This window comes from Coturnix japonica, chromosome 2 (assembly GCF_001577835.2).
Source record: "Coturnix japonica isolate 7356 chromosome 2, Coturnix japonica 2.1, whole genome shotgun sequence".
Classification (NCBI taxonomy): domain Eukaryota; kingdom Metazoa; phylum Chordata; class Aves; order Galliformes; family Phasianidae; genus Coturnix; species Coturnix japonica.
The window spans coordinates 22,352,487-22,380,450 of record NC_029517.1 but is presented as its reverse complement, the minus strand read 5'-3'; the positions used below and the strand labels follow the sequence as shown (position 1 = coordinate 22,380,450).

The 27,964-nt window shown below is 40.4% G+C and overlaps 1 protein-coding gene across 1 annotated transcript; it reads right to left on the bottom strand.

Annotated features, from left to right (window-relative positions):
* Positions 1–26,382, bottom strand: SDHAF3 (succinate dehydrogenase complex assembly factor 3). Its single transcript, XM_015853648.2, has 2 exons — positions 26,178–26,382; positions 1–4,686 (listed from the first exon to the last, which is right to left on the bottom strand). Exons 1-2 carry the CDS (start codon positions 26,337–26,339, stop codon positions 4,483–4,485), a joined length of 366 nt encoding a protein of 121 aa, XP_015709134.1. The 5' UTR covers positions 26,340–26,382; the 3' UTR covers positions 1–4,482.
* Positions 26,383–27,964: the final 1,582 nt, after the last annotated feature.

The following is a 27,964-nucleotide window of genomic DNA, read 5'->3' as shown; positions in this document are numbered from 1 at the left end:
TTTTGTTTTGTGGGGTGAGGGGTGGGAGGTGAGGAGTGTGGAGATGATACAAATACAGCAGACACAGAACACCGGAATAGCTGGACAGACTCAGCCCTGTCAAGGCTGCATCCAGAGCAAAGCTGTGGCCATCGATACCGCAGCAAACACTCCTACTAAGGCTATGGTTTTAAAGCAGAAGGTACGTAGCCTCCGTGAATGTGAGTAAATCATTCTCAGGTATCATCATTCTCACTTCCAACACCATCCATGTGGAATACATGAGCTGAAAAACAAATTCAACTTCTGGTAGCTGTAAACACAAATCATCTGGGCAAAACGGTGATGTATGAAATTACTGTATTATCTTAATGGGTTGTTTGAAAGCACTGTGAATCAACAGCTTTGATGATACTTTCAATTGTATGAGAAGGGTTATGTTCCCCTGAGAGGCTGCGTCTTTGAAAGCATTTCTGGTACTTAGATTACATCTTCAGGTGAATGTAAATGGAATGTTGATTATATAAACGTAAAGCCCTTTACCTGTCCGGGAACTGAAAATGGCCTTCTTTTACAAGCATACAATCAGTGAAAAAGAGCCTTTCTGTTTATATACATATCACTGAACTACTTTTTTTTTAACAGAACTGAGTTCTTCTGTGCTTTTAAATTAGGTAATGTCTTCTCTCTATTCTGTAATAATCTGTAATTTGTCAAAACTGTTACAGCTCAATGAGAAGCTGTAATTGTTCAGGTATTTACCTGAGACATAACTGCATGTCAAGGCAGCCACAGCCTCAGAGAAGCTTGATCTTTGCAACACATCATTCATAGCAATCCATAAAATACATCTTTCTCCATGGCAATCACAGCTCTTTCTCTGAAAGAAGCAGACAGCAAAGCATGCATCAAATATACGCTGAAATGGATGACCCCGGGATGTCTACAGCCATTAGAACTGTAGTCCCCAAGATACATAATGCCTGTGAGATCTTCCACTATTGCTTTGTCTACAGAATACACAATAATGGGACAAGGAGTAATGGCCTGAAACTTAAACATAGGAAGTTCAGTGCTAACATGGAAGAACTTCTTTATGGTAAGAGTGACAGAGCACTGGAGAGAACATGAAGTCTCCTTCTATGGAGATATCCAAGACCTGCCTGAACACTCTCCTGTGTGAACTGCATAGAGTACCTTCTTTAGCAGGGGGTTGGATTTGATGTTCTCTTAAGGTCCCTTCAAACCCTTGTGACTCTGTGCTTCTGTGAATAAGGTACATTACTATAGCCAGGGAAGGCCTAACATCGCTCCTATACTGACTGTTCAACGCTGCTATTTGAGAGCCAGTTCTGGCTACTGAATCATCAGTGAATAACCAGCTGCTCATAAATACAGACCCAAGAAAAAACTAGAAAGCCCACTAGTAACTCAAAAAGATTAAAGCAACTCAAAATAGCTGAGAAATGTAACTCCTTCATAAATTCTGTTATCATTACGCTATTTATTTTTAAGAAAGAAAGAAAATTAATAGCTTCTGTTAGACAGTCAGTTAAAAGAAAAAAAAAAAAAAAAGAAGACAAACTCGCAACACAAGTAATAAAACACTGGAGGAATGACTATTTTGTTGTTCTTGTTGAGATCTATAGCTGTGTTTTGCATACCCAAAGTGTGATAATTTTCAGACGTATTTCTCAAAGCCGTTTGCTTGCTGATACAACCTCAGCCCACGTGTCTTGCTGAGCCACCACAACCTTCCGCTCATTTCTGCACCCTTCTGGATGCAAAGCAATCAGTCAAGGAGTCAGCATAGACAAGGTCCTGCCAAGTCAGCCAATGAACTTTGTCACTCACTTTTAGCTCTCGACGGCCAACGAATGAAGGATCACCCAAAACACAAAGGGTCATCCTTAATGGATGAGCTGAACGGAATGAATGAGTTCTTGAACGGGTAGTAGTGGCTTTTCAATCATTATCTGCATAAGAGCAAATGTTTTATACAAAACATAAAAGCACAGTTTAAAACTTCGTTCTAATTTCTGATGTAGTTGTAATTATCTTTCATTGTGGATTTTTTTTTAATTATAATTCATTATATTTTTCATAAGGTAATTAGTATCTTTTCCCTAAGCAAGTATTTTGCCACTTCAAATCAGCAACTGCTTGCAGTTCTGAAGTAATTTTGATGGATGCTTTCCTTTGTTAATTATCCATCTAATACTGTGCAAAATTCCCCATAAAAAGTATATCATGCCTTCAAAATAAAAGTGCCTGTCACTCCCTGCCTTCTTCAACTAATGGCCATTAATAAATGCATACGTCCACTTGCTGCCAGGATCACAGTATGTCTTACTGCTTGCACTGTCTGTGTTGGAGTCAGCCACCTTTAAAGACACTTTGTTCCTTCATGTGGAATTTTGGCTTTTCTCAGGGTTGATTTAAACAGAAAGAACACAAATGCAGTACAGAACACTGGGAATGAAAGAAAAAAGTTAATAGCAAATGGTGAGTGTGCAGATGTTTACTTAATCTCCAACTCACTCAGGACTCATTTCAAGCTTGAATTTTTCATACCAAAGAGCAATTTTTCATTATGAATTCATTTGGCCTCCAGAAATGTGTGTGATCTACACACATACGAGCAGATACAGAAGTATTAGTTTCTAGTATTGTATTTCCTAACTAGATTAATTAAACTCACAAATTGCCTAAAATATGTTAATCGTGGTGCCACATCATAGTATTACAAAGAAATTTGAAACAATGTGGATGCTGAAATTAGTCAAGTGTATTTATAGTCAAGGAGCGGGACCAAACTGCTGCAAAACACCTGAATTGAGTTTTTGAATTGAGTTCATTTCCAGTGAGGAAAGTGCTGGTTACTGTAAATCTGAAGGTAAGTGCAACACAATATATTCTTCTGCCTTAAATTCTGGAGTTGGATTAGATCTTTATAGCCTTTGAAGTATAAAAAGCTTTAGTTACGTGTGAACAGCATAGGTGAGAGTTTTCAGGCTTTCTGCACACATCGCATCTGCTTCCCACATTGTTACTGAGGTGAGGCCAAGGAAAGCAGTAGGTCAGAAGGGAGCTGCCATTCTCTCAAACCATGTCCTTGAAGTGTCAAGACCCAACATTTGGAAACCCCAGCCCTGCAGCCTGGATATCATCTCTGTCCTCTAATCTTGGTTAGGATTAGGTACTCTGCAACCATCCCTTGATGCTAAAGGATGCTCCTATAGCACAAACAGCAGAGCTGCCAGAGGAAGATGAACCTTACACTGGAGTCTTGAAGTTGACCTTTCAATAGAAATGAGCAACCTGCAACCTAAAAACCCAGCAAAGGCTTCAGAAATGGGAAGACAGGTATGGGAGGGATAAGCAGTCTGCCCCCCAGATTTGCCCTGATAAGAACCAAGCATGTAGCTCTGGCAAACGGCATATTGTTACAACTTCAGCCACATGGAAATGTGCTTACTTGTCAGAGCTGTTATTCCCAAAGTGGAAAGAAATTATGTTGTCTCGAACACTCCACGAGTAATAGACAGCAAAAGGGCCAGAAATAGAACAAAACTAATAATATAAAACTCAGTTTGGAATATGAAATGAAAGCTGTCTTTTTCACAGTAAGAGAGGTGTTACTTTCTTAGCAGATAAAGTAGGATTGTTTTTTTTTCAGTTGCAACAGAGTATTACAATAGGCATGTATGGTCCTGATGAAGGCTGACCAACTACCAAAAATCACTGATGTTTGTTACACTGCATTATGAAATGGATAACTTCAATAATTGAGGTGCTCATAAATTCTGCCCTACATATAATGAGTTGTATGGGACACAAAGCTTTTAAAGATTACTTGAACTCTAACTATTACAGAACAAAATAATGAATAGTTTTTTTAAAAGTTTATATGTGAATCACAACTGTGAAGCAAATAAAGAATTTCCTTCATACACCAATTATTTCTTCAAAATCAATTTAGTGATGAATTGCATCTTTTATTTTAAAGCACATTTCACAATGAAACTGAAGAAGAATTAACAACAGTAAGTTTCTAATACTGCCCATTTCTTTCCGTTGAAATGAGTGCACTTTGGCACCATACTTTTGTTCTTTGTCTATTGAACCCACATCAGTAAAAACAAACGTAAATGTACCTTCTCCATCACAGCAGAGGATGATGTGAAAATGGACAGAAGTTTTGCTCTGTGAGTCCTTAGATTAAAATTAAAACCTTCTATTTTTAAAACACCAAATTAACGTTACCAAATTCTTCAAGTCTCCACCTTCCATCAGGAAAACAAAAACATTGCAATTAACATAAAATTGTCACGATGATTCCATTTTACCGGTCATGATTGCATAAGGAGTGAGAGGTACCACCTTCAGAAAGGTTATGGCATCAGCAGCAGCCATCATTCCACAGAAATTACATTCTAGCCCAGCTGGAAAAGGAAGTTTCAAAACGCTTCCGAATGCATTAAAACAAATCTTCAGAATCTTTCAGCTTTTGTGTTCTGAGTCTTCAGAAATGGTGGTTTTTTGCTTAGGTTTGGTAGCCTCATCCATCAGCTCCTTCAGCTGCCCAATCTGTTCATCACGGAAGTCATTAAGCTTTTCTTCTGTGAGTTGGATTCCAAAGACAGTCTTTTTTCTAGAGCTCTGTTTGTCCTCATTAATTTGTTGCCATATCAGCTCTGCATAGTTCTAGGAAGAGAGAATAAAAAGGTCACAAAAATAATATGTGCAGGAATCAACTTCTTTTAATACCACTTTACTGTGCAATTGTGCTCTTACACAACCTATGAAAATGCACTAAAAAAATGACAAAAAGAACATTTATTTCAGAAAGAACCACCTCGACGAACCACAGAAGACACAAAGACCAGAGGGTCTTCTGAACATGAGAACTTCTCTTGGCCGTGGTCCTTTAGGATGGGCTTAACTACATTTTCCCAAGCGAACCTCCCCACTGATCTCCCATAGGGAAGCACACACACCAGTCAGTGGGATCTTACCTGCTGCAGCAAGAGATATATGGCTACTGAAAGAAAACAGATAAAACAGATACACAGTGTATCTCAAATTGTTACTGATACAGAAAAGCCATCAGTGTTAAAACATCTCTGCCTTGGAAGCAGTGCTCTCAGCAAAGCACTTCATCATGTGCTGGTATGTAGTCCTGTCATTTAAGATCCAGCTTCTATGCAGAAAATGCACCACCTTCTAACTGCGCATGAACTGGAACGCGGTATTTCAGATGAAGTTTAGAAATAAGTTTAAAAACACAACAGGGGAGAGGGAGGAAGATTATGTCTGCTCTTTTAGGAATATACCACAAAATCTGGTGATCATAATCTGTTGCAGGCAACAAGAAGGAGCAGCATCTTTGTTTTTTCTATGCTTTCCTTAGAACTTACAGACAGAGTGAAAACACAGAGCGTAACTATTTATTGCCAATATTGCCTCCTCTAACAGCGGAGCCAAAACAAACCCCTGCTCAGCCTTCTCAAACAAGGAAAATCACTTCTTCCTTTCTTTTTTGTTTTACTATTTGCTAAAAGCTACATCTTCCAAATACAACAAACCTCCTCTGGCAACTGTGATCCAAACCTATGACAGATTTTCCAAGGGCATCTTATTCCAGTTACAGTTCACACTCTACTCACAGTACGTGAGAGAGAAGACACAAAGCTGGAGACAAAGCAGCCTGCAGGCACAGCAGAGCCATGCTCAGAGTACATGAGGCAGCAGATGAGAGCAGGAGAGCAGCTGAGCCCAACCATCGGGCTGCCTCGATACTGCAGCTGAGATGAGTGACGTGGATTCTGTAGCTGTCTGCTACAGAAACCCATTAAGGAAAGGGTGTCATCTTGTTGCTTACATGACATCAAATGCAAAAATAAAAGCCCCAACTGCCCAAACAAAAGCTCTGCTCCCTGACAGCCAGAGGAACAGACTGCCATCCTGCCCAGTACATGCTGGCATGCGTTCACCTGATATGCTGATATGAAATGCTGAACAAAAAATATATGATTTAATTATAAGATTAAATAAAAATTAAATTTGCATCTGCACTGGGAAGAATGGCAACCATGTCCTCTGTCTTCTTCAGAGTCCTCCTCAAAGGCAGGCTTAACATATAGAACATTACATAGAGCCAATGCCTTCATCTCTTCCAAATGACCACCTTCACTTGCAGCCAAATTAATGACAACATTGACCAAACAACAACATCACTTGGCCAGGGCAGAGGCAGCTGCTCAGTGCCTTGTTCAACATCTCAGCCAGTGAGAAGTGATATCAGATGATTTTAAACCCATTCCTCAGAGTGATATCAGTAAAAACAAGCCTGGCCTGGCAGGCCACCCACATCACTCATTGGAAGTTAACTCCAAATTGCAGCCTTTCACATTCTCGTTCTGTTGCAAAATGTTACACCTGCTGCCAGGGCTGTAGTGTGAAGAAACAATAATGTGAACGGACAGCACAGCAAGCAATGGCCTCAGCTTGGTTTACAGAGATGTTGGATCTATGTTTCTATACACATTCAGACACATTTCTGTAGCTGGCTTACTCTAATGTTTTAATTTTTTTCCCCCCCAAAAATCTCACTTTGTTTTGCTTTGCTTTCTGTTAAGCCAATTAAGCATCAGTTACAGATAAAATATTCAGCAAAGTTGTGTTTAAATGGGGAATAAAGCTCATGAAATTCCAGAGCATTAGGACTGTAGCCAGATGTGGAGTCCTCAGCACAGGAGAGATGTGGACCTGTTGGAGTGTGTCAAGATGAGGGCTACAGAAACTCATGTCACTGGTGTAACACTGCTCCTGCTGGGAGATACTACATCAGATTCCACATGTAGCCATGGACATCATCAACAACTCAGTGGCAGGAGACCAAACACTTACATTCAGAAGCTACAAGGCCCCTGCAGGAACATCATGTTCCATTTAAATGGAGCACTAGAAACAAGCTACCTTCATAAAACTATGGCTAAGCTATAAATTTAGTGCTTATATACAAGAAAAAAAAAAAACAATGACAAGCTGATTCATTACAGAAGTCAACATTTTTTCTTATGTTTTCTTGATCTAGCATCTCCTTCAATACCAGTGCCATAGTACAGAATCCATTAATAAAATGCCTAGTATTGAATAGAACAGGCAGAGCTGTGCAGAATTACAACAGCAAAGGTAAGCAAACAGACCTTCTTTATGTCCTGTGTCCACACAGTTTTGCTAGAGGTGCAGCTTAAATAAAATCGTAATTCCCCCTGTATGCACATGCAAACCTCTACTGCTCAAATAAAGCAAAACATGAACTCCAGCTCTTGGGTAGTGCGAGGAGATGGAGCAGAATCCCAGTGCTGCTCATGCACGCGATGCCAGATTCATTCATCTGCCTCATGAGTTACATTTCAGGAGAGCAATTTGGCTAAAAATACTTGGAGATCTACCTACCACCTTCAGAAAGCTTCTACAAGCCAGAAGATCTGCTGTTTCTTTCACATTTCAAATTTCAGACATTCTTGGTCTTTTAATAATAGAGAAGCTAAAGATAGAAAGTTACACTGAAGGCAGTGTGTTAAATATCTAAGTTTTATTCAGAGGTTTGCTGTGTACAAAAACATGAACACTTATAAAACAGACCAGGTACCTTATAAGACCAAGTCCAAGACGAGTCCAAGAGCACGGAACAGCTGAGAACCCATCCCACCACTGAAGACATCTCATGCCCAAAGGAAGATGTAGGTTGAACAATATCCTATCTTTCCTAATTAACAGTCCAAACTGTAGTTAATGAGGAGCTCTAACCACAAGCTGCATGAACAACAAATTCTACCAGTTTCAATGGGATTTTGTAAAACTGATGAATGTTACATGTCTAAGAGAAACTAAACATGCAGACCTGGGCTGTGAGGGGTGACATGCTTCTTCTTCAACACATAATGTTGAACCCTAGAGATTCAGGATGGATGCTAAGCCAACCCAAACTTCAGGGCATTGACCGTGGTTACACAGAGATGCACACACTGCACCCAGACTGAACTGGTACCACATGAGGTTGGTTTTCTTGGTTGCTTGCTCGTTTGCAGCTTGGAAGGAGAGAATGAAAAATTGTACAGCTAAAACGGAGCCAGGGAATGCAATTATGTACTACTTAGTAATCAGCACGGAGAATTATTATTTGATCAGGAAGGTACAAATGGAGTCCTTTTTTAACACAGTTTACTAATATTGTTAAACTGGAAGAAATGACATTTATTTAGAGAAATGTGAAAGAAGTTCAAGAACCAATTCAGCTTCGCTTACGGCTTAAATGATATGCTATTTTAATTTCCTTTTTCATATAAGACTTATGAGATTGCAACCTGAGGTAAGAGTGGAAAGTTTGTGGCTTGACCATCAAGGTAAACATACATCAATTACCCCATTAGAGTACATCAGAGTGACTTAGCTGTCATTTGTGGAAAAACAAGCTGTGATTAATCATTTCTTTCTGGATGTACAATACCAACGTAAGTTTTATGTATCAAAGCCAAAATTTAGCTCTCTAAAAGCATTTTGCATTTAAGCAGCTACAGCCTTTAAGATCATCTCCACTTACGTTAATAAGCTTCAGCTCAGGCCTTAAAGAGAAAACGAGCTCATTCTAGTAAAAAGAACAGAATATTCAGCACACAAGGACCATGAGGATAAGCAAAGGGCTGGAGCATCTCTCCTATGAAGATCAGCTGAAGGAACTGGGCTTGTTCAGTCTGCAAAAGAGAAGCTGCATGGGAGAATGGTTTTAAACTAAAGGAGGGGAGATTTAGATTAGATGCAATGGGGAAGTTTTTAACTGAGAGAATGGTGAGGTGCTGGAACAAGCTGCCCAGAGAGGCTGAGGATGGATGGGTGGATGGGGCAGGCTGGATGGGGCCCTGGGCAATCTGATCTAGCACTTGATCTAGCAGCTGGCAGCCCTGCTTGTAACAGGGGGGGGCTGGAACTTGATGATGGTTGAGGTCCCTTCCAACCCAAGCCATTCTACGATTCTATGATTTTGTGAGACGCTGGATAGAAAAACTTCTAAGAAGAAATAAATTCAATTCTGAAAAAAGATCAAACTGAAATGTAAATACAGCACAGAAAATGGAACAGGAGCAACGGACTGGAAGTAAGACTAAAGAGATGGTCAGAAAACTGAGTTCAGTGGCTCACTGAGCTCCTATGATGCTCCTCTTCCTGTGGACAAGCTGCAAAATTCAAGCTGTAAATTCCCCTTAAAATAATCCATAAAAGAATGAAAGAGGAATAAAAAGAAAAAAAAAAAATCCAACAAAAACCTTCTCTGAAGCACATAGCAGTGTTTAGAAGGTTCTTTAAATTGGTACTAGACACAAAAATACTTGGAAGAGAAATACATCAAAGCCCCACTGTACTTAATAACATAAGAACCAAAGAACAGAAAACACACACACAATAAATCAGTCTAGCCCTTATCTGTAAGAATTATGATGAAATTATACTGTTACTATTGACAAACCCTAAGGCTGCTGTGATGGGACAAATAAGCAAAGGAAAAGAGAAGTCACACTTCTTTGAAGAACACCGTCCCACATTTCTATACAAATCCTACTAAATCCTCAGCAACGTGAAAGATGCTTATTTATCAGCCCAGGTTTGATTTCACACTTCACACAAAGCATGGCAGCTCTCCAGCTGTCCTGTGCACTTTTCTCTACCTCTGGTATTTTGTTTGGCAACTTCTGTTCTACAGCCTCACGGAAGAGTCAAGGATTCCTCAAATGCTGTTCATGTAAAGCAGGGCAAGGGATAAGACCTGAAATGATAGCATCAATACATTGTTTTTAGGAATGAAACTTGTTCAGTACATTAGTTATACTGCAATATCTCTACTCAAATATAAAGCTAGAAAATCCTGGCAAAGTGCTTTACTGCAGCAAATTCCAAGACAAATATCAGCAATAAGAACAGATGTTTTAGGTTAAAGAAAACTACAGTCTGTTTTAGAACTATAATCACACAACTACAATTAAAGCACACAATAGAAACATCATCAGTTCTTCAGAAGACAAGCACCTTAAATTTGCTATTATTTCTTTGAAAAGTATTACTTCCAGATTTTCAAAGAAGACAATGATTTCATATCTAGGTATTCGCAAAAGCAAAATAAAGCCTGTTTCCAAGACAACCACATCAGTTTCCAGACTTCTAGCTGTAGAATGTTATATATCTTAATTGATTATACTACTGAAAGACCTTCAATGCACATTCTCTTCAATTTATGCCCAATGAAGCATAAGCATCCACATCCCATAGAGACTTGGTATCCTTATTTTTCCATTACTCGTATTCCCATATGCTCATTAGAGATAAAACTTTACATTAACAGAACAACAATAAAAAATCTCAAGTATAAACAAAAATTTCATCTGCAAATAGGCGTCTTGCATTGATTTCAATGACACCACAAATAATGTTTCTGCTGAGGGTGCACTGAATTTTTCACTGCAATGGACCTGCAGAAGAATAATGTGATTGAATGAATTAGATAAAACCTCATGGGCAATATTTAATAAGCAAACCAGAAGGTTATTAGCATAAAAGTCAGATCTGTCCCTCAGGGTGGACAGAAGCATCCCCAGTTTCGGCTGAACATATTCTATACTCCCCGTTCCAAAGCAAATTTGGCAGCAGAATATCATAGAATTGTGAATCGTTAAGGCTAGAAAAAACAACTAAGATCATCTTGTCCAAACTCAACCCATTGCCACCATGTTCACTGACCATGGCCCTCAGTGCCACATCCATATATTTCTTCAAAACCTCCAAGGACAGTGACTCCACCATCTCCCTCTACTAACAGTCTGAAATGTACACCCTGCAGTGGTATTTAGGGCAGACAAGCAATGGGTCATTGAAGATTATTGACCAACCTCTCCACCGGAACGGCACACACACATTGCAAGGTATGTTCTTCATACAGCACAATGAAGGTGACTAGCTGCCAATAGAAGAAAGCCTAGATACGGGTGAACTCCTATGAAACACTGTTGAATTCTTATAGGGGGGTTACTTAAGAAAGAAAGGCAGCCAGTCTAGGAATTTTTAAGTCCTACTCTGGAGAGTTAACCAAAATCATCCAGTTAAAATGCAGTCCTTGTTGTTTTTAAATAGCAGCAATACATCATTTCTATGAAAATAAATGCATGCTGATAAAATATTTCCCTTAAAGCAAGTGACAACATACTGGTTTGGATCTGTAAAATCGCACTGCAGTAAAGATAATTTATTCACACTACTAATGTGTACTTGTTAAAAGGCAAAACGATTAACCCACTAGTCTCTGTGCTACATTCTGGGCAAGTTCTTTTCAAGTTCTTGCTGCTGAGCACCAAAGGATGCTAGATGATGTTCACATTTTAGATAAGAAATACACTTTGTACATGTATAAACTTACTTGCATTAAATAAACTGTTTAAAAAACTTCTATACTCTCTAAGTAATAGAATAAATCACAGTACTTCCTTCCTTTTCATCTTACAGCTCTCCAAATTATAATGGAAGGTCCTCTGCTCTGCTTTATTTTCCTAAATTATGGTAATATAACAAGCACGCAGCCAGAAAGTCTTCTGATATAACAGTGCAGACAAAAAGGTCAGAGAAATTAAGTTGCCTTTCTAAACATAATCCTAATGTTGTGCTGGGATTTTTTGTTCCTGTTTGCTTTTTTTTCCCCTGTTTCTGGAGGTTGAGAAACTTGGAAGCGTACAAATCCAGCATGGTATTTAATTTGTGGTCTGTGGATTTCAGTACAAGCCCTGAACTATTTCAGAAATAGCCAGAATTTTTCAGTGAAGAAAGCAAATGCATCGTTAGTATATTTAAGAGCTGCTGTAAAAGAGGACGCATCTCTAATATGTCAAAACCTCCAGATTTGGGGAATAAAAAAAAACTACGTCATTATCTGCAAACCACTCTCTATCTTTCCAAGCAAAGAGGATTTTTAAAGCATCTTTCACATTACAGCAAGTAAGGGCTGAGCTGTCACAGAAGAGCAAAAGATCAGAAAGATGAAGTGCAAAAGGAGCAAGAAAATTTCACTGATTATAGAATCACAGAATACCCTGAGTTGGAAGAGACATACAGGGATCACAGAGTCCAACTCCTGAGCTGATGAACAGGTTTCCAAATTCAAGAAAGTACCTGGAGAGAGAACTAATTTGAAAGCACTTCTGAAGAACTCCATAACACATTTTCTACTGCTCTTGGGGAAATCAAATATATTTGATTCAAATTCAAGTCTGAGCACATTCTTCTATGATCTCTGTACAACACATGCTTCAAAATGAACTCATCTAAATCCTGTTTTATTGCTTCTTTTTTGTTTCTGCCCATGTACAAGGTTTTCCTAACATGAGAGGTGGCTTCCTTTGAATTATTAAATGAGACAAAAAACAAGGTACAAAAATCAAGTAAGTCAGACAGGGTTGTATTTACTTTGAGATGAATGAACGTTCAGCCAAGAAAACATTAAGCTTTCAGAACAATAATTGACTGCCTGCTTACTCCGAAAAAATGTTCAGGCACTTGGTATTGCTGAACTGGAACGTAAGTTAATTTGCTTTACAATTTCAGAGATCTTTAAAAATAAGTGATAACATCAAGGCAACATTTCACAAAAGCAAATACACCATGCTGAGATTGCTCAGACTGGCTTAGATCTGCTCTGTGGCTGCCAGCCTCACAGGTGCTTCCACAGCCGAGTGCTGTGCTGTTCAGCTTTAGGTAAGGTATTGACATTTGGAGCAGGAGCAGCTTCCCTCTATGGATGACAGCAGAAATGGAAAGTGCAGTAGATCAGTTCTATCCATGCATTGAAATTCCTGACATAAAGTACCCCTGCTCTGAGTTAAGTGGTACCATTTGATCATTTTGGTATGGCGCACCTGCAGCTGTTCAAAGGCTCTCTCCTCATTAATACAAAGATATTTTTTCATTAGTGTGAATAACAAACTGCTACATTTTTTTATTCGTGCCTTATTGGGAAACATGCCATTTTCCTACTGCATACAATGACCTGGAAGAAAGGAGTTTTCAAACTGACTGCATATCAAATTCTAGAAAAATCTCTATGTGCCATCCACTGGGAATGTGAATAAACCTTGCTCAAGGTTTCTACCATTCAGACAATATTTCAACTACTGGGATACATCAATTTGTGTTTCAAGACTTCTCAACACCAAGGAATTTTCTCAGCTCATACTAGCATGGCTTTACAAGGACTCTGAAGCTGCTTAAAGCAACACAATGCTGTTTTAACCATAAAAACTCTAAGTATTTTTGAGCTGCCTACACATCAATGACTTTCACTTCCTAATCAAGAAAACAACGTTAAAGATATTGTGCACATTTGCTCACAAGTAGGCAGTTCCATCATAATCACAATGACTTCTTCTCTCACTCTCCACTCCACACAATGGCCTTTAGAGACACCTATTAAACTCCCAGCTAAGTGACTGCTTTTTAGGCACAGAATTTACCATAGAGTTAGACCAAGACAGCTAACAGGAAAAACTCTCAAGTTACCTGAAGACCAGCAATAATCTTAAATAACATTTGCATCATCTGCGACACAGAGATGCTTGCCCTTGAAACACACCGATGGTAACTTAGGGGGTTTTAATTAGTCGTATTTTAATAGATCTAGTCTAAAAGGTCTAGTGATTTTGTATGTGTTATTCAGTTAAATATAATTTATGATACAGAAAGTAAGCTATATTATTAGAAGTAAGCTATATTAACCCTATAAGGCTAATATACAGCTTTGTATGCATATCCTTGTGAATCCTTTTTTCTTCTTCCCCACAGAAAAGCAATGGGATCATCTGCATTCTACTGCATTCATTTATGAGAAAAATCCAAATTACATTCACTACAGGAGTGATTTTAAAAACAACAGCTTTGCAAAAATAGAAATCTCTTTGCAGCAGGCAGCACAGTGTTTTATTGTATTTGGTGGGTGTAGAATCGCCCTGGGAAAGTCCTGCCAATGGTGCTGCCAAAACTACCACATCTATCTGAAATATCATTAGGACCCCATCTCCCCTCCACAACACTGCCTACAAAGAACCTATTCACAAATGAAAACAAAGAGTAAAGCGAAGTTATCAAGGAAGAAGGAAACCTTTGGTGAGTAACCTAGTTAACATGTGCCTCTGATGGATGCATGGCTGCACCAAAGTCCCTAATCAGCAAATGGGATGGCTAAATAGCACAAGGGGTCATGGCACAACTGAATGAGAACATCCGAAGGTGAAAAGAAAACATGAAGCCAAATTAATTCAAAGGGTTCATTTGTGCTATTATTTACAACTAAAAACATTAATACTCTTGCGTGCTTTCTGCTAGCCTACTAAATAAATTCAGATGATTCCAGTTTAGTTAATGCATCCTAAAACTGTAATAGTGCCAACCAACTGGAACTAAGTCATCGATATTCACGGTACTGATTTTCAAACAAGAAGTCTATACAAACATAGATGCTTAATTTAATCCTATCTTTATCTGTTGCTGTGCATTAGAAGTGTGCATTTGTGCAAATAAGTGCCCAAACAAAACACAAAAAAATAACATAACTTAAGAATGGAGAGAGCACCCACATCCACTATAACCCTGCTTTCCAAGTCCTTGCCCACTGCCATAAAGGTTCTTCCAGCAGCTGCACTCCACACTGCTTAGCACATTAACCCACGTTTCAGCCACATGTGAAATTTATATGACTGATGTTGGCTCCTTAACACAAAATCTCACAAATTAAACTAAAGCGTATTAAACACTGTCGAAAGATGCAGCCAACATCACGTCTACGCAGTTACATTACATACAAACTAAACAAATAACTGAGTGAAACCAAGCAGTGTGATTTTCAGCTCTTTGGGCTGTTATTCTTGGATGGCAAACAAGCAACGGGCTGTACCACAGGGGAGGCTGACATGTATCTCCAGAGTTCACGCTTGTACTTCAGTACCAGCCCATTATGAATGCAGATTTAAATTACAGCTTTCTGGCTTTTATCACTGTCATTAATTTTGCTTAAACTCCAGAAGCTCTGTGAATTTTCCCAGTTAACACTGGAAAACTGTAAGTAAAATCTTTTCTCAGAAATCAGAAGGATAGGGCTAATATTATTATGGCTTGGATGTCAAAAGATCAAGTGTTATACACATCTTTCAATGATCTCACTCGGGCCCTCTAGTCCAAGCAGCCTTGGCTGGATCTCACTTGGAGTAGTTTGGGTCATCTATTTAAACAGAATGTGTAAGCCGAGAGTCTGACAGAGGCAACAAAGTATCAAATCAACATTTACATGGAATCAAGCACACCTTCAATAACCTCTGAAAGTGTGACGGGATTCTATCTACCAAGCAAAAATGAAACAGGAAGAAAACTAGCAAGCATTTAACAGATGCCTTCCCTACCTCTCCACATCATGGCTCTCCTACTCCTCCAATAACTCACCACAATGGCTGACAAAAAGCTCACTGGTATGCTTTGCTGCCAACAACCAATTGAATTTAAGAGGTCAAGCAAAAAACTGGATATCATATTCTGACAGACACCTTCTCACAAATTCTACACATTAAAACAAATGCAAACGATGTTAAATAAAGTGACTACATAGGGTAAGGCATGAAATTTCAGCACAAAGCAGAACAAAGCAACGTGCTGGTACCGTGGCCTAAAGCTGACCTATGCTTTCCACATGATGCTTGAGGTGAAGCAAGACTTGAGGTGTCTTCATGGCTCCAGTGAGGACTCCCTGCATGCTCTCACAGCAGCAGATGCCTGGGACTGGAAAGCAGAGAGCTGCTGTGCATAGGAATTTCACCTCTGTGTGCACCCAATATGTAGATGAGCCATGTTCAGGGATAGGGATACACTGGTTCCTTTAATCAGACCAACAACACACGCTAGAAAAATGATTAGTGATCTAGATAACAAGATGAGAACTTAGACAGTATGACTGGCGCAGGAAAACAAAATAAAGAACAAAATGCAATACAGTATGCTGAAAACATGCATATGTTTTGGAAGGAGAAAGCATTTAGCTAATAAATATGTCAGGGAATTGCCTAAAGAGGAAGGACAGAAGAAAAACAATTACACTCAACTGTTCGATCACAAGACAATGAGTAAAACACTTTGAAGAACTCCAAGAACTGTTCAGCTCCAGGAAAAATAGAAGACTCTTACCATGTCAGTGTCTGTCAGAAACGTACTTATGCACCAACAGATATTAAGTTTCTCAAATGTGGTGAGGATTTTTTCACTTCAGTACAGCAGTGGCTAGTGCAGGGTGTTTATGTCACATTAGTTTGCTGTAGCAGGTTTGACTCATCTACAGATCCAGCTGGGAGAAGTAATCTGAGTAATGTGAGGGAGGTAGGAGCAGATTACGAGAGATATCTCTATGGAGAGATACGACACGTTTCTCAAACAGAGAAAAACCAACAGCGGGCTTCGGAAAAGCAAATTTCAGCACTATCAGGGGTCAGCAGGTAGAATGCCAGGAAACACAAAGAGGGATAAAAGAATGGTGTGCACCTCCTTTTGTCTGATCAGAGGGTCACCACCAAACATGGCAAACTATCTGGGTACGTACCAGCTTTTGCTGCTGGAGTAGCAAACTACTCTGATGCAAATCAAAACCAGAAAACATCACTAAATATGGTTATGGCCCCACCAGGTAGAAAATACAGTGTAATTTTTGAATTAAAAAGCCTTTTCAACATTTTCAGCAGTATTTTAATGAATTCTTAGTTTTCAGTAAATAACAAGAGTTCAAGCTATGAAAAATTAACCGATTTATATTAGGAAATTCAAAATCCTACTTGTTTGTAGAAGATAAACGTGACTTATAAATTTAGGTATTTGCTGCCACCATGTGTGTACTTCAAAAACTGCAGTCTTATGAAGGATAATCACTTCTGATGTATCCCGAAGTCTAAAATCAGCTATCAAACTACACGTGAGGGCACTACAGACAGAAGTCAGAAGGTGACAAGGCCTGAAAGATTGCTAATGTAGTACGAATTCTTCCATCAAGAGAAACTACACAGATGGTACTACCATGCCTCAAACAGCACACAAAAATCAAGTCAATTATACAGCCCATACATCTTCCACTGTGCACTGAAAAAGGCACAAGCTTGATTATGAGCCAAGTGGCATTTGGTGGTCTACAGAAAACAAACTACTTGCTCTGATTCATTATATACAGATTTTAATACCAACAATGCTATTCAGTACCTTCAGTCATCACAGCTCCAAAGAAGCAACAGTCATGGGGAGTTGTATTAAGTTCCCACCCTTTCATCATGCTTCTTCTGGTTCAGATTCAGAAAAGAAAAAAGTAAAAAGAATGAAGAGAAAAAGATAATATTGCAGTGAGCTCATCACCTGTTAATTTCCTCTAAATTGTGGAGAAGAATAATTCAGAAAAGAAAAAAAGTATAAAATTAGTGTATCAAATTTGTATCATTCAGGGAATCACATGGAACAAGGGAACGTGCATCTACCTTGGGAACTGGTTTTAAACTAAGAGAGAGGATATTTATTATTGGATACAAGGAAAATGTTTTTTAAAATAAAGGAAGTGAGGCACTGACAGATGTTGCCCAGAGAGGTGGTGGATGCCTCAGCCCTGGAGACAGTGGAGGTCTGGCTGGGGCTCACTCTAAGCAACGTGATTGAGTTGTAGGTGTCCCCATTCATTGCAGGGGATTTGGACCAGATGATCTTTAAGGACCCCTTCCAACTCAAATGATTCTATGATTCTACTGCACTAGCCATTCTTGAAAGATAGGTACAAGATCAACCTGGAGGTTCAGCCTGGTAAGGTAAAAAGCGCATCATCCCATCTTCTGTCTTTGTTCTGTCTCTCACTAGTGTCTCTGCAAGAAGAAATGAGCATACTATCAGCACTTAAGCTCCCCACAAGTCACTAAGCTTAAATATAAAACTCATTAAAGCCTGTTCGTAGCATTGCTTGTAACTTACTCCTAATATAATGAACAGTTCATTTAAAAATCTCATTGACGTTAACTTCTGGAAATGACCTTTAAAAATCAATCAATTCAAATGTTGTCAGACTCTAAGATTAAATAAATGTTTCATATCATATCCTTCAAAAATAAATAAATAAATTAGATTTTAATTAGCAGCTTCCAAACACAGAAATAAAAATGTTTTGCCAGAAATTTGCTGCTCAGTGTATTCCAGGAGTGAGCTGCAGTATGAATAGTAGGATATCAGTTAGAAGAGGCGTAGTACATACAATCAGATTCCATTTCCATTCACAGAATAATATCAATGTTGTGTCTGCACACAAACAGAACAGAAAAGCATATCCATACAGTACACGCAATTACAGCACTCATAATATTCCTGCGGTAATTACAAAATATAGTACTTGACAACACTTGTGGAAAGTTGGCAGTGTTTATACAATGTTGACAGTGGAAATGCATTGAAAACATAGTAACAGCTACCACGCTTATAAACACTACAATCTGTCGGTATTCAAACAAGTGCCAAACAAACACTAGAAGGAAGGTATCAATTAAACATAAACAACCAGAAATTCTTATACATTTACAGATGCAGTTTAAACCTGGTTTGTCTGTTTGACCTGCTGCACTGTCTTAAAACACAAGTCCAAAAGATTGGTGAATATATTATCGAGGTATTTTCTCCATCTGCAACCTTAACCTGGCAATGGTTTCTAGACCTGTATCAAATTAAACCTTTTAAAATGCCTGTCACGGAACATTAATAAAGCAGAATCAGATTAATTTCCAGCAATTAAATAAACTGCTAGAGTCAAAGAGTACTATCTGAACGCATACCATTAATATAACTGATCCCTGATTATTATAACCCCAATATAAAAAAATCTGGAGGCTCTCAGAGTTACGTGCTGTTAAGCACATAATTTACATCCTTAGGCTTTTTATTTCCTAAGTTCCAACCACATACACAAGTATTACAATGCTCCGCATACCACAGTCATGTACATGCTGTGCTTCCCTTGGCTTAGACAGAATTTTATATCACCACTAGATGGAAACCTGAATTACCTTTTAAAATCACAGTTCTGCAAACATCCCATTCCTGTGTGTGCTGCTACAGCGTCTGACATTTGTTGCCATGTTCTTATTAAGACATCTTGTCACAAGCTGGCTGCTGCAAAGCTGGAATCATCAAAAAGGTTTCCATGAGCAGTCAGCCACAGAGCTCCCTCTGATGCATATGAATCTACGAGCACTAACATAAAGATCCTTGCTCATCTCCTGAGCAAGTGCCATTGAATGCAAGGAGTGAAGTGTTATGCATGTTAGAGATTCAACCTGCTTATACAGCAATCTCAGCTTCTCTATCAAAGTTATAATGAATAAAACCAGCCGTACAGTTCAGGCTTAATTAATCCCACACAAAATATCAAAGGCACTGCATCTACCTTCTGAATGTATACAATGGCCAAATTGTCTAAAATTTAGAAAATTTGCACACCATGTATTTATATAAAGTTCTACCACTTCAGTGGCATTTACTCCACAGTTTACAATAACGTGAGGTAACTGGCAGCCATGGCCATCTGCTGTGTCCCCAGTAATTCACACAGTGCTTCTTGCAGTGTCAAAACAGTTGCAAATAAAAACCGCTTCTAGCAGACTGACGCAGCTATCAGGACAGCCATTGCACTAGCTACGCGCACAGACACAACAACACATATAATCATAGAACTATAGAATGGTTTGAATTGAAAGAGACCTTAATGATCACCTAGTTCCAACATCCTGCTGTAGACAGGGATGCCAGTCACCAGCTCAGGCTGCCCACAGCCCCATTAAACCTGGATTTGAACACATCTAGGGATGGGGCATCCACAGCTTCTCTGGGCAGCCTGTGCCAGTGCTACACTATCTTCTGAGTGAAGAATTTCTTCCTAACATCTAATCTAAATCCCTCTTCTTCTAGTTTAAAGCTGCCCTCTCTTGTCCTCTTATTATCAGACTGTGTAAAAAGTCAGTCTTCCTCCTGTTTATAAGCTCCCTTTAAGTTCTAGAAAGCCGCAATGAGGTTTCTCTGGAGCTTTCTCTTATCCAGGCTAAACAAGCCCAGTTCCCTCAGCCTTTCTTCACAGGAGAGGTGTTCCAGCCCTGTGATAATTTCTGTGGCCCTCTCTGGATCCACTCCAACATCTATGCTATGTACACTAGGCCTGAACGCAGAACTCCAGATGGAGCCTTGCAAGGGCAGAGCAGAGGTGAACAATCACCTCCCTCTCCCTGCTGGCCACTCCTCCTTTGATGCAGCCCAGGATAATGTTGGCCTTCCAGGCTGCAATTGCACACTGCTGGCTCATGCCCAGCTTTTCATCCACCAGAACCCTTCAATTCCTTCTCGGCAGGGCTGCTCTCAATGAGTTCTTCTCCCTGAATCCATACTCATACCTGAGATTGTCTCAACCTAAGCACAAAACCTTGAATTTGCCCTTGTTGAACCTCATTCAGATCACCTTGGCCCACTTCTAAAGCTCGTTCACATACCTCTGGATGGCATCCCTTCCTTCTGCCATATCAACTGCACCACTCAGCTTCATATCATCAGCAAACTTGTTGAGGATGCACTTAAACCCACTATCTACGCCACTGATAAAGATGTTGAAGAGCACCAGTCCCAAGACTGACCCCTGAGGGACACCACTAGTGAACTGCCTTCACCTGGACATGGAGACCTTGACAACAACCCTCTGGATGGATATGATCATATAACCAATTCCTTATCCAGTGAGTAGTCCACTCTTCAAATCCATATCTTTCCAATTGAGAGATAAGGATGTGGTGTGGGACCATATCAAAAGCCTTGCACAAGTCCAGGTAGATGACATCACTTGCTCTTTCTTTGCCCACCAATGCTGTCAGTGTGAGGAAGGCCACCAGAGTGGTCAAACAAGATCTGCCCTTGATGAAGCCAATCTGGCTGTCTCTGATCATCTCCTCATCGTGTATGTGCCTTAACAAAGCCACCAGGAAGATCTGCTCCATGCTCCTCCCAGCCATAGATGTCACATCTATGTGACATCTCAGGCTCACCAGCTTGTAGTGCCCCAGGTTTTCCTTTCTCCATTTCTTAAAAATGGGAGCCACGTTTCCCTTTTTTCAGTCACTGGGGATTCCACTCAACAGCTATAAGTTTCACAAATATGATGAAGAGTGGCTTGGCAACCACATCTGCCAGTTCCTTCATGCATGTTATCTGGTTGCATGGCTGGCATGGTAACATGATAGAAGCATTAAGAATACCAGTGTCGAAGCTTATTAATTTGGAAAATACAGTAAAGGTCTACAACAAAATCTCAGTTTTGCCTTTAAGTTTTACTTTCCATTAAGTCCAGACCACACTATTACTAAAACAGGAAAGAAGGGGAAAAAAAAAAAAAAAAAGAAAAAGGAAAAAAAAAAGGTATATTTCCATACAAGTTAAACCAAGTGACTTAATTAAATGGAGCACCACACCAGCCCAGAGCCAGAAACACACAAGGAACTGCTGGTGTCAGAGTAGGCAAAGGAATCTGATGGAGAAAACACTGTTCTCTAACTGACAAGTACTCAGCGCCCATTCCCATGAGGTGCAGACCCCACACATGCCAGGCCACTCCTCTGCATCAGAAATCCCCCAGGCTGTTGGAGCCTTAGCAGAAGAGAAGCGGGCTCCCAATCCTGCTTCTAATCCTATACTTGAAGGAGCACTAGAAGGATGGGAGTAAGGCCAAGGAATTTCATTACCAAGAAGTGCTGTTATAGGGAGCCATTTTGGTTCTTCAGTTATTTGGTTTTCTTGGGTTTTTTTGTTGCTTTTTGGCTGTTTTCCTTTTGTTTGTTTGTTTCGTCAGAGGGATCTTCACACATAAAAGCTGGTTCAGGGATCTCACCAAACCCTGGGAGCCCCAAGAAAAAGCTGCCATCTTACACAGGCAGACTTCAGATCTGGCTCCAGAACAGATCAACCCCACGTGCAAGGTCAGGGCAGCAGGATGATTCCCTGCATCTGGCCATATTCAAATCCCACAGTGCTCTTTCATTTATCAGCCATAACCATTCAGCTTTCAGAAAAGTGAGAAATTCCTTCCCGCTTCTTGAGAGATATCAAAGAAAATAAAGGAAACCGTCTCCAGTTCAGTGCTTACAAATTAAGACTCGGTGGCTACCCTAAGTCGCAGCTAAATACGTAAGTCTCAATAGGAATTTACTCTTAATAAGAAGGTTTTCACCCAGATAGTCATAAAAAAACACTATAAGTGAATTCCAACGTATCCGGTAATGTTACAATGAAATATTACTCTTAAATCCTATTTCCCAGTTTTCATTAAAGTCATAAAATGGCAAAAACCTTAAAGTCATATTTCACTTCCCAAAAAATGTACTTCCTTGTCAGGCAAAGAGAAGACCACTTCTATAATGTACTTTACAGAAACTTAAAGCATAATACAGAAAGTTAGCAGCAGTTTCAGACTAAGGCAACCCATATGTTCCAATCTTCTCACAGTCTGATTCTAGTGCTGGCAACAGCTTCCTTGTCTGCCCAGTCAATTTGTTTGGACATTTGCTCTTCAAACACTCATTTCAACTTCTCAATGTGCTTTTGAATGCCAGAAGCTTAAAAATAAATCAAGAAGGGGGAAGGAAGATGATTTTAGCAAAAAGAAATAAGAAGCAAAACATTTGTTATACCCAGTCACCAGCAGAAAGAGATGCATCGTGACAGCTGTGTCCTGAGAGATATTATGGGTCCAAGCCACAAATCATTCCAGGAAATCAAACACTGCAAGTGCCAGGCAAAACTGAAAACAAATTTGATGAATGACGATTACTTGTATCATTTCTGATATCACGTTAACTAGAAAAATTAGCCATTCTTGAGAGGTTAAGTGACCAGTTCCCCAGACAGAGAGATACAGTTCCATCTTAATTTTGCCAGTATAATGCCCAGCCATATTAACAGCAATGAAAAATAGGCACCTTTCTTCTGAGTGAACAACGGCAGATGCCAGCTCCCCAGTCAGTCTCAGTTAATTTGAAAGCTTATAAAAAGGCTTTCTGAGTGAAAAGAGGCCAAAGCATTATGAAGGCAATTTATTCTATCTCTCTGATGTGAGAAAATGTCACGTAATTCCGCAGTTCTGCTCATCTCAAGATAGTCCAGACCTTCCACTCCACAAGGTAAATGGGCACAAGGTAAGTATGAAATTACCTATTTCAAAATTAAGAGAAGAATTTCTTACATGATGTAAAGCAAACAAATACTTGAATTACTTAGTTAAATATTCTACATTATATCAATTGTAACCTGGAATGAAGCAATAAATATCACCTTAATATTACCAATTCTTATGTAAGCATTCTCATCAGCTACCATACAATTTAGAAGACTGTTGAACTAATTCACTTACCATATCTGTCAGCATTAATTCAATAGCATTCCAAGGTAATAATCACTATCAATCTAATTATATCAGTCACCTCCTGTAAATGAGTACCAATTATTTTAATTAAAATATTAAATATTTAGAAAATAGGAAGGAGCATATATTAATAATTGATATACTAATTTGAATCTACCTGAACAGCCATAATTCCTGAACAACAAAGCTTGCTTTCTTTGCAGCTCCCTTTAATATGTCCCAGTGGGTTTCAAGAAGCAAAGCATTAACCCAACAGAAATGATAGGAAAAACACGATTTTCCTATTTTGTAAACTCAAACAAGTCAGTCTGGATTTGTCATAAAATGGCATTTCCTACCAACACAAATTGTGATAGAACAACAAATCTCCCCCTTTCACTATAAGCCAAACAAGGAGTTCCTTTCCTATCTCCGTTAATGTTAAGTGATACTGCAGCAATATGAGGGCAGTACAGGAATTATTCCAGAATCATCCATATACTGAGATGACACTATTTGGTGGTCTTTTCAACACTTATTTCAATTTCTGTTTAAACTTAATCTAAGAAATCTCTCTTCAACGTTCTACTTGTGCTTCTGTGCACTGTAAGTATGTTCAAAATGGCTGCACCCATTTGAGGATTAGAAGGCCCGTCCTGGTTCTTCACTGAGATTTGGGTTCTTCCTCACTGCAGTGTAACAGAACCTAATATTAAAGAACTACAGCAATTTTAAAGGCCATGCACCATGAAAATAAGCTTCCTTTTAATGGCTCTTGGATTAAGCATCTTGTTCTTGCCTAATCCATGTCTTCTACAAAGTACCTCAGCTACCTGGTTCAGACCTTCAGGGGCCGCAAACCACAGTATGCTGTGAGAGGCACAGTCCCAAAGGCCAGAAATGTGAAGGTCTGACTTAGAAATTCCACCCTTGAAACAGATAAAAATCTGGGGGAGAAAAACCCCAGAAAGAAACAAAAGATTAAAGGAAAGATGAGAAGAGCCACATTAACCACTTGCTAATACATCCCAGCATCTTGTTAGAAGAAAGGTGTATTTGCAAAGTTCTTACTGCTCACTCACTCAAAACAGTTATTAAATTAGTTTCATTTCTTTGAATGTATCATAACTAGCAGCAATGCCAGGTTTCAAAACTCACATTCTGTTCCTTGTAATTTCATTTTTGCCACTTTTCTCTGTAATCTACTTCTAAAACATTCTTAAACTGAGAAAGGTGTTCACTATTTGTTCACTGCACAGAAATGACTAAAAATATCTCAGTGTAAACACTGTTTTCCTTTAAATATATATATATATAAGGAAGATTTCACCACTAAAAACATTAAGTCCTAGAGTCTTTTGAGTTGGAAGGGATCCTTAAAGGTCACCTAGTCCGACTCCCCTGAAATGAACAGGGAAACCTAAAGCTCGACCAGAGCCCCATCCAGCCTGACCTGGACTGTCTCTAAGGACAGGGCATCCACCACCTCTCTGGGCAACTTGTTCCAGTGCCTCACCACCCTTACTGTGAAAAAAACTTATTCTTACGTCCAATCTAATTTTCCCCTCTTTTAGTTTGAAACCATCTCCCCTTGACTTATCACAACAGACCTTGCTAAAGAGCCCGTCCTCTTCCTTCTTATATTCCCTTTAGATACTGAAAGCTCACTCAGACCTCCCCAGAGCCTTCTGTTCTCCAGGCTGAACAGCCCCAGCTCCCTCAGCATATCCATATAGGAGAGGTGTTCCCTCCCTTGGATCATTTCTGTGGCCGTTCTTGGGATGCACTCCAACAGGTCAATGTCTCTCTGGTACTCGGGACTCAACATCTGGATGCAGCACTCCAGGTGAGGTGTCACAGCTCAGAGCAGAGGAGCAGTACCACCTCCCTTGCCTTGCTGGCCATGCTTCTTTTAACAGCCTAGGATATGGTTGGCTTTCTGGGCTGCAAGGGCACACTGCTGGTACACATAGGTATGTCTCTCATCATCATCAGGGTGCTCTAACTGAAAGCTCTTTTCCTTCATGAACTATCTGTATCATTTCCCTGTACTGTGGACTTTTTTAGGGCTTACTGATCTGTCAGTACCTGACTGCACCCAACCACCTCAGGAGTCCCTTCTCTCACGTGCTTGTGAAACGTCACAGAATACCCCAAGTTGGAAGGGATCCATTCAGTATCACTGAGTCCAGGTCCTGGTTTCACACAGGAGCATCCAAAATCCAAACTCTGTGCCTGAGAGCTTTGCCCAAACACTGTTTCAAGTCCATCAGGTTTGCTGCCTTAGGAACTGTTCCACAGAGGCAACAATACCACTCAAAAATGAAATACAAGTTCATGTGGAAGCTATTTACACATGTATATTCAGTTAATTGTAATTACACAACTAGCTACACGTGTAGCTATATATATATATACATATTTATGCAACATATATGCAAATGACACCCCATAATTTCGCATCTGTTTTACACGCATAGATAACTAATGATATAATTGTTACACTTTGGTGTGCGCACAGTTGTGGTCACACGCCTACAAGGCAACAACAGACCCCAGCACTGCTCCGGCCCCGGGCTACCAGCGGGGTGCTCAGGGCGGCCCGACCCGCCGCAGCCTCCCCCGCCACCCGCGGGGCCGGGCCGTGCAGCCGCTGAACGCCGCTTCACCGGGCACTTGCCTCCCATTCCCGCAGGAAGCGCTGTGCCTCGGCGGGCCCCGCGGCCTTGTGCTTCCTGAACTCCTCCTTGACGTAGCGGTCGCCCAGCTCCCGCAGGGCGGGCGGCAGCGCCCGATGCAGCAGCAGGATCCGCCGGTAGAGGCCCCGCGCGCCGCCCGGCATGGCGGCCCTGACGGAGCCGGCAGGCGGAGCACCGGGACCGAGCTCCGCCCTCGGCGGAAGGGGCCCGGCGAGGGGCGGCCGTGGAAAGCCTCGGGGGTGGCCTCAGCTGGGGATGGGGTGTGCAAACCGTCTCTGCGGCCTCAAGGCTAACTCTGTTGCCTTTCCCTGGACTCAGTCCAGGGCCTCCATGGCTTCTTTTGTAGTGAGAGGTCTTTTTCACTAGGAGAGTGGTTAGGTCCTGGAACAGGCTGCCCAGGGAGGTTGTGGATGCCCCGTCCTTGGAGGTGTTCAAGACCAAGTTGGACGGGGCCCTGGGCAACCTGATCTAGTAAAGGTGTATGTTTGGTGGCCCTGCCAGGCAGGGGGTTGGAACTACATGATCCTTGAGGTCCCTTCCAACCCAGGTCATTCTGTGATTCTGTGAGGCTCAAAAGTGAACACAGTCCTCCAGGTGCAGCCCCACCAGTGCTGAGTACAGAGGGGCAGTCACCACCCAACTCCTGACTACACTATTTCTGATACTACCAGAGGAAATAACTCATTTTACACCTGGGCAGAATATGGAGCAAATAAATTAGGTTGCTAAAACCAATGTTTCTCAGCTTCAGTTTGGTTTATCTTTATTTTGAAGCCTGGGTCCTGCCTTCCTGGGTCTCCCAGGGCCTTGTGCCACCCCATCACTATTGCCAAGCTCCCATTTTCTGCTCCCTCCCACAGACAGCTCTGCAGCTTGCGGTGAAGTTTTCTCAGCTGTTTAACATCACAACCAACCCACCCACATGGAAAGATCTTCAAATATCAATAGTCGCGGGTATCTTGAAAAAAGAAAAAGGGGCCCAAACTCAGGCAACAGCAGCAGCAGTGAACATCCACAGCATAATGATGGTGCCCTGTTAAGCTCCAGCCAGCCACCTGAATAATAGACTTCAAAACAAAAGGGAAACATTTCCATAGGCCCAGGGAGCATTAAACTTCCCCCAGGATACTGAGAAATGTAATAAAAATATACTGCCTTGTCAAAAGCCTTGTCATTATGCCCAAGCAACACAAGAAAAGAGTGAACTACAAACTATTTCACTCCCTAACATTATTTGAAGTTTATTTATTCTTCTAGGCACTTCAAGGGAGGAATGCTGAGGTTCCCCAGTATCTAACTCAGAATGATGGAAGGCACAGACAGCTCATCCAGTTCCCATTCTCCTCACTGCCTCTGTCCTGTTCTCTCAGTGCCTGCTGGGCAGTCCTAATCCTTAAATTAATTGGGGTTGCTATATTTTCAAACCATATTTCTGCATTTCTATTAGGAAGGACTCCTAAACACTGTGCACTTTGTCTTTACCTGTGTCTATCAGGATGTTCTTTTTTTTTTTTTTTAATGTTTGTATAAAAAAAAAACTAAATAGATTTGTTTCTTCATTTGTTTCTTCATTTGTATTTGCAATGATGCAGTTCCTCTGAATTACATCAGGGTGCATTCAGCTGAAGAACTAATTTAAGTATTTTTTCTTGTGATCATCTTACATGACACACTGCAGCCTTACTTGCATTGCACACTGACAGACTTCTTGCTACACTCATTGCACGTATGTCTGGGAGTCCTTCAGTGGCCTACTGAAGCCCTCTAC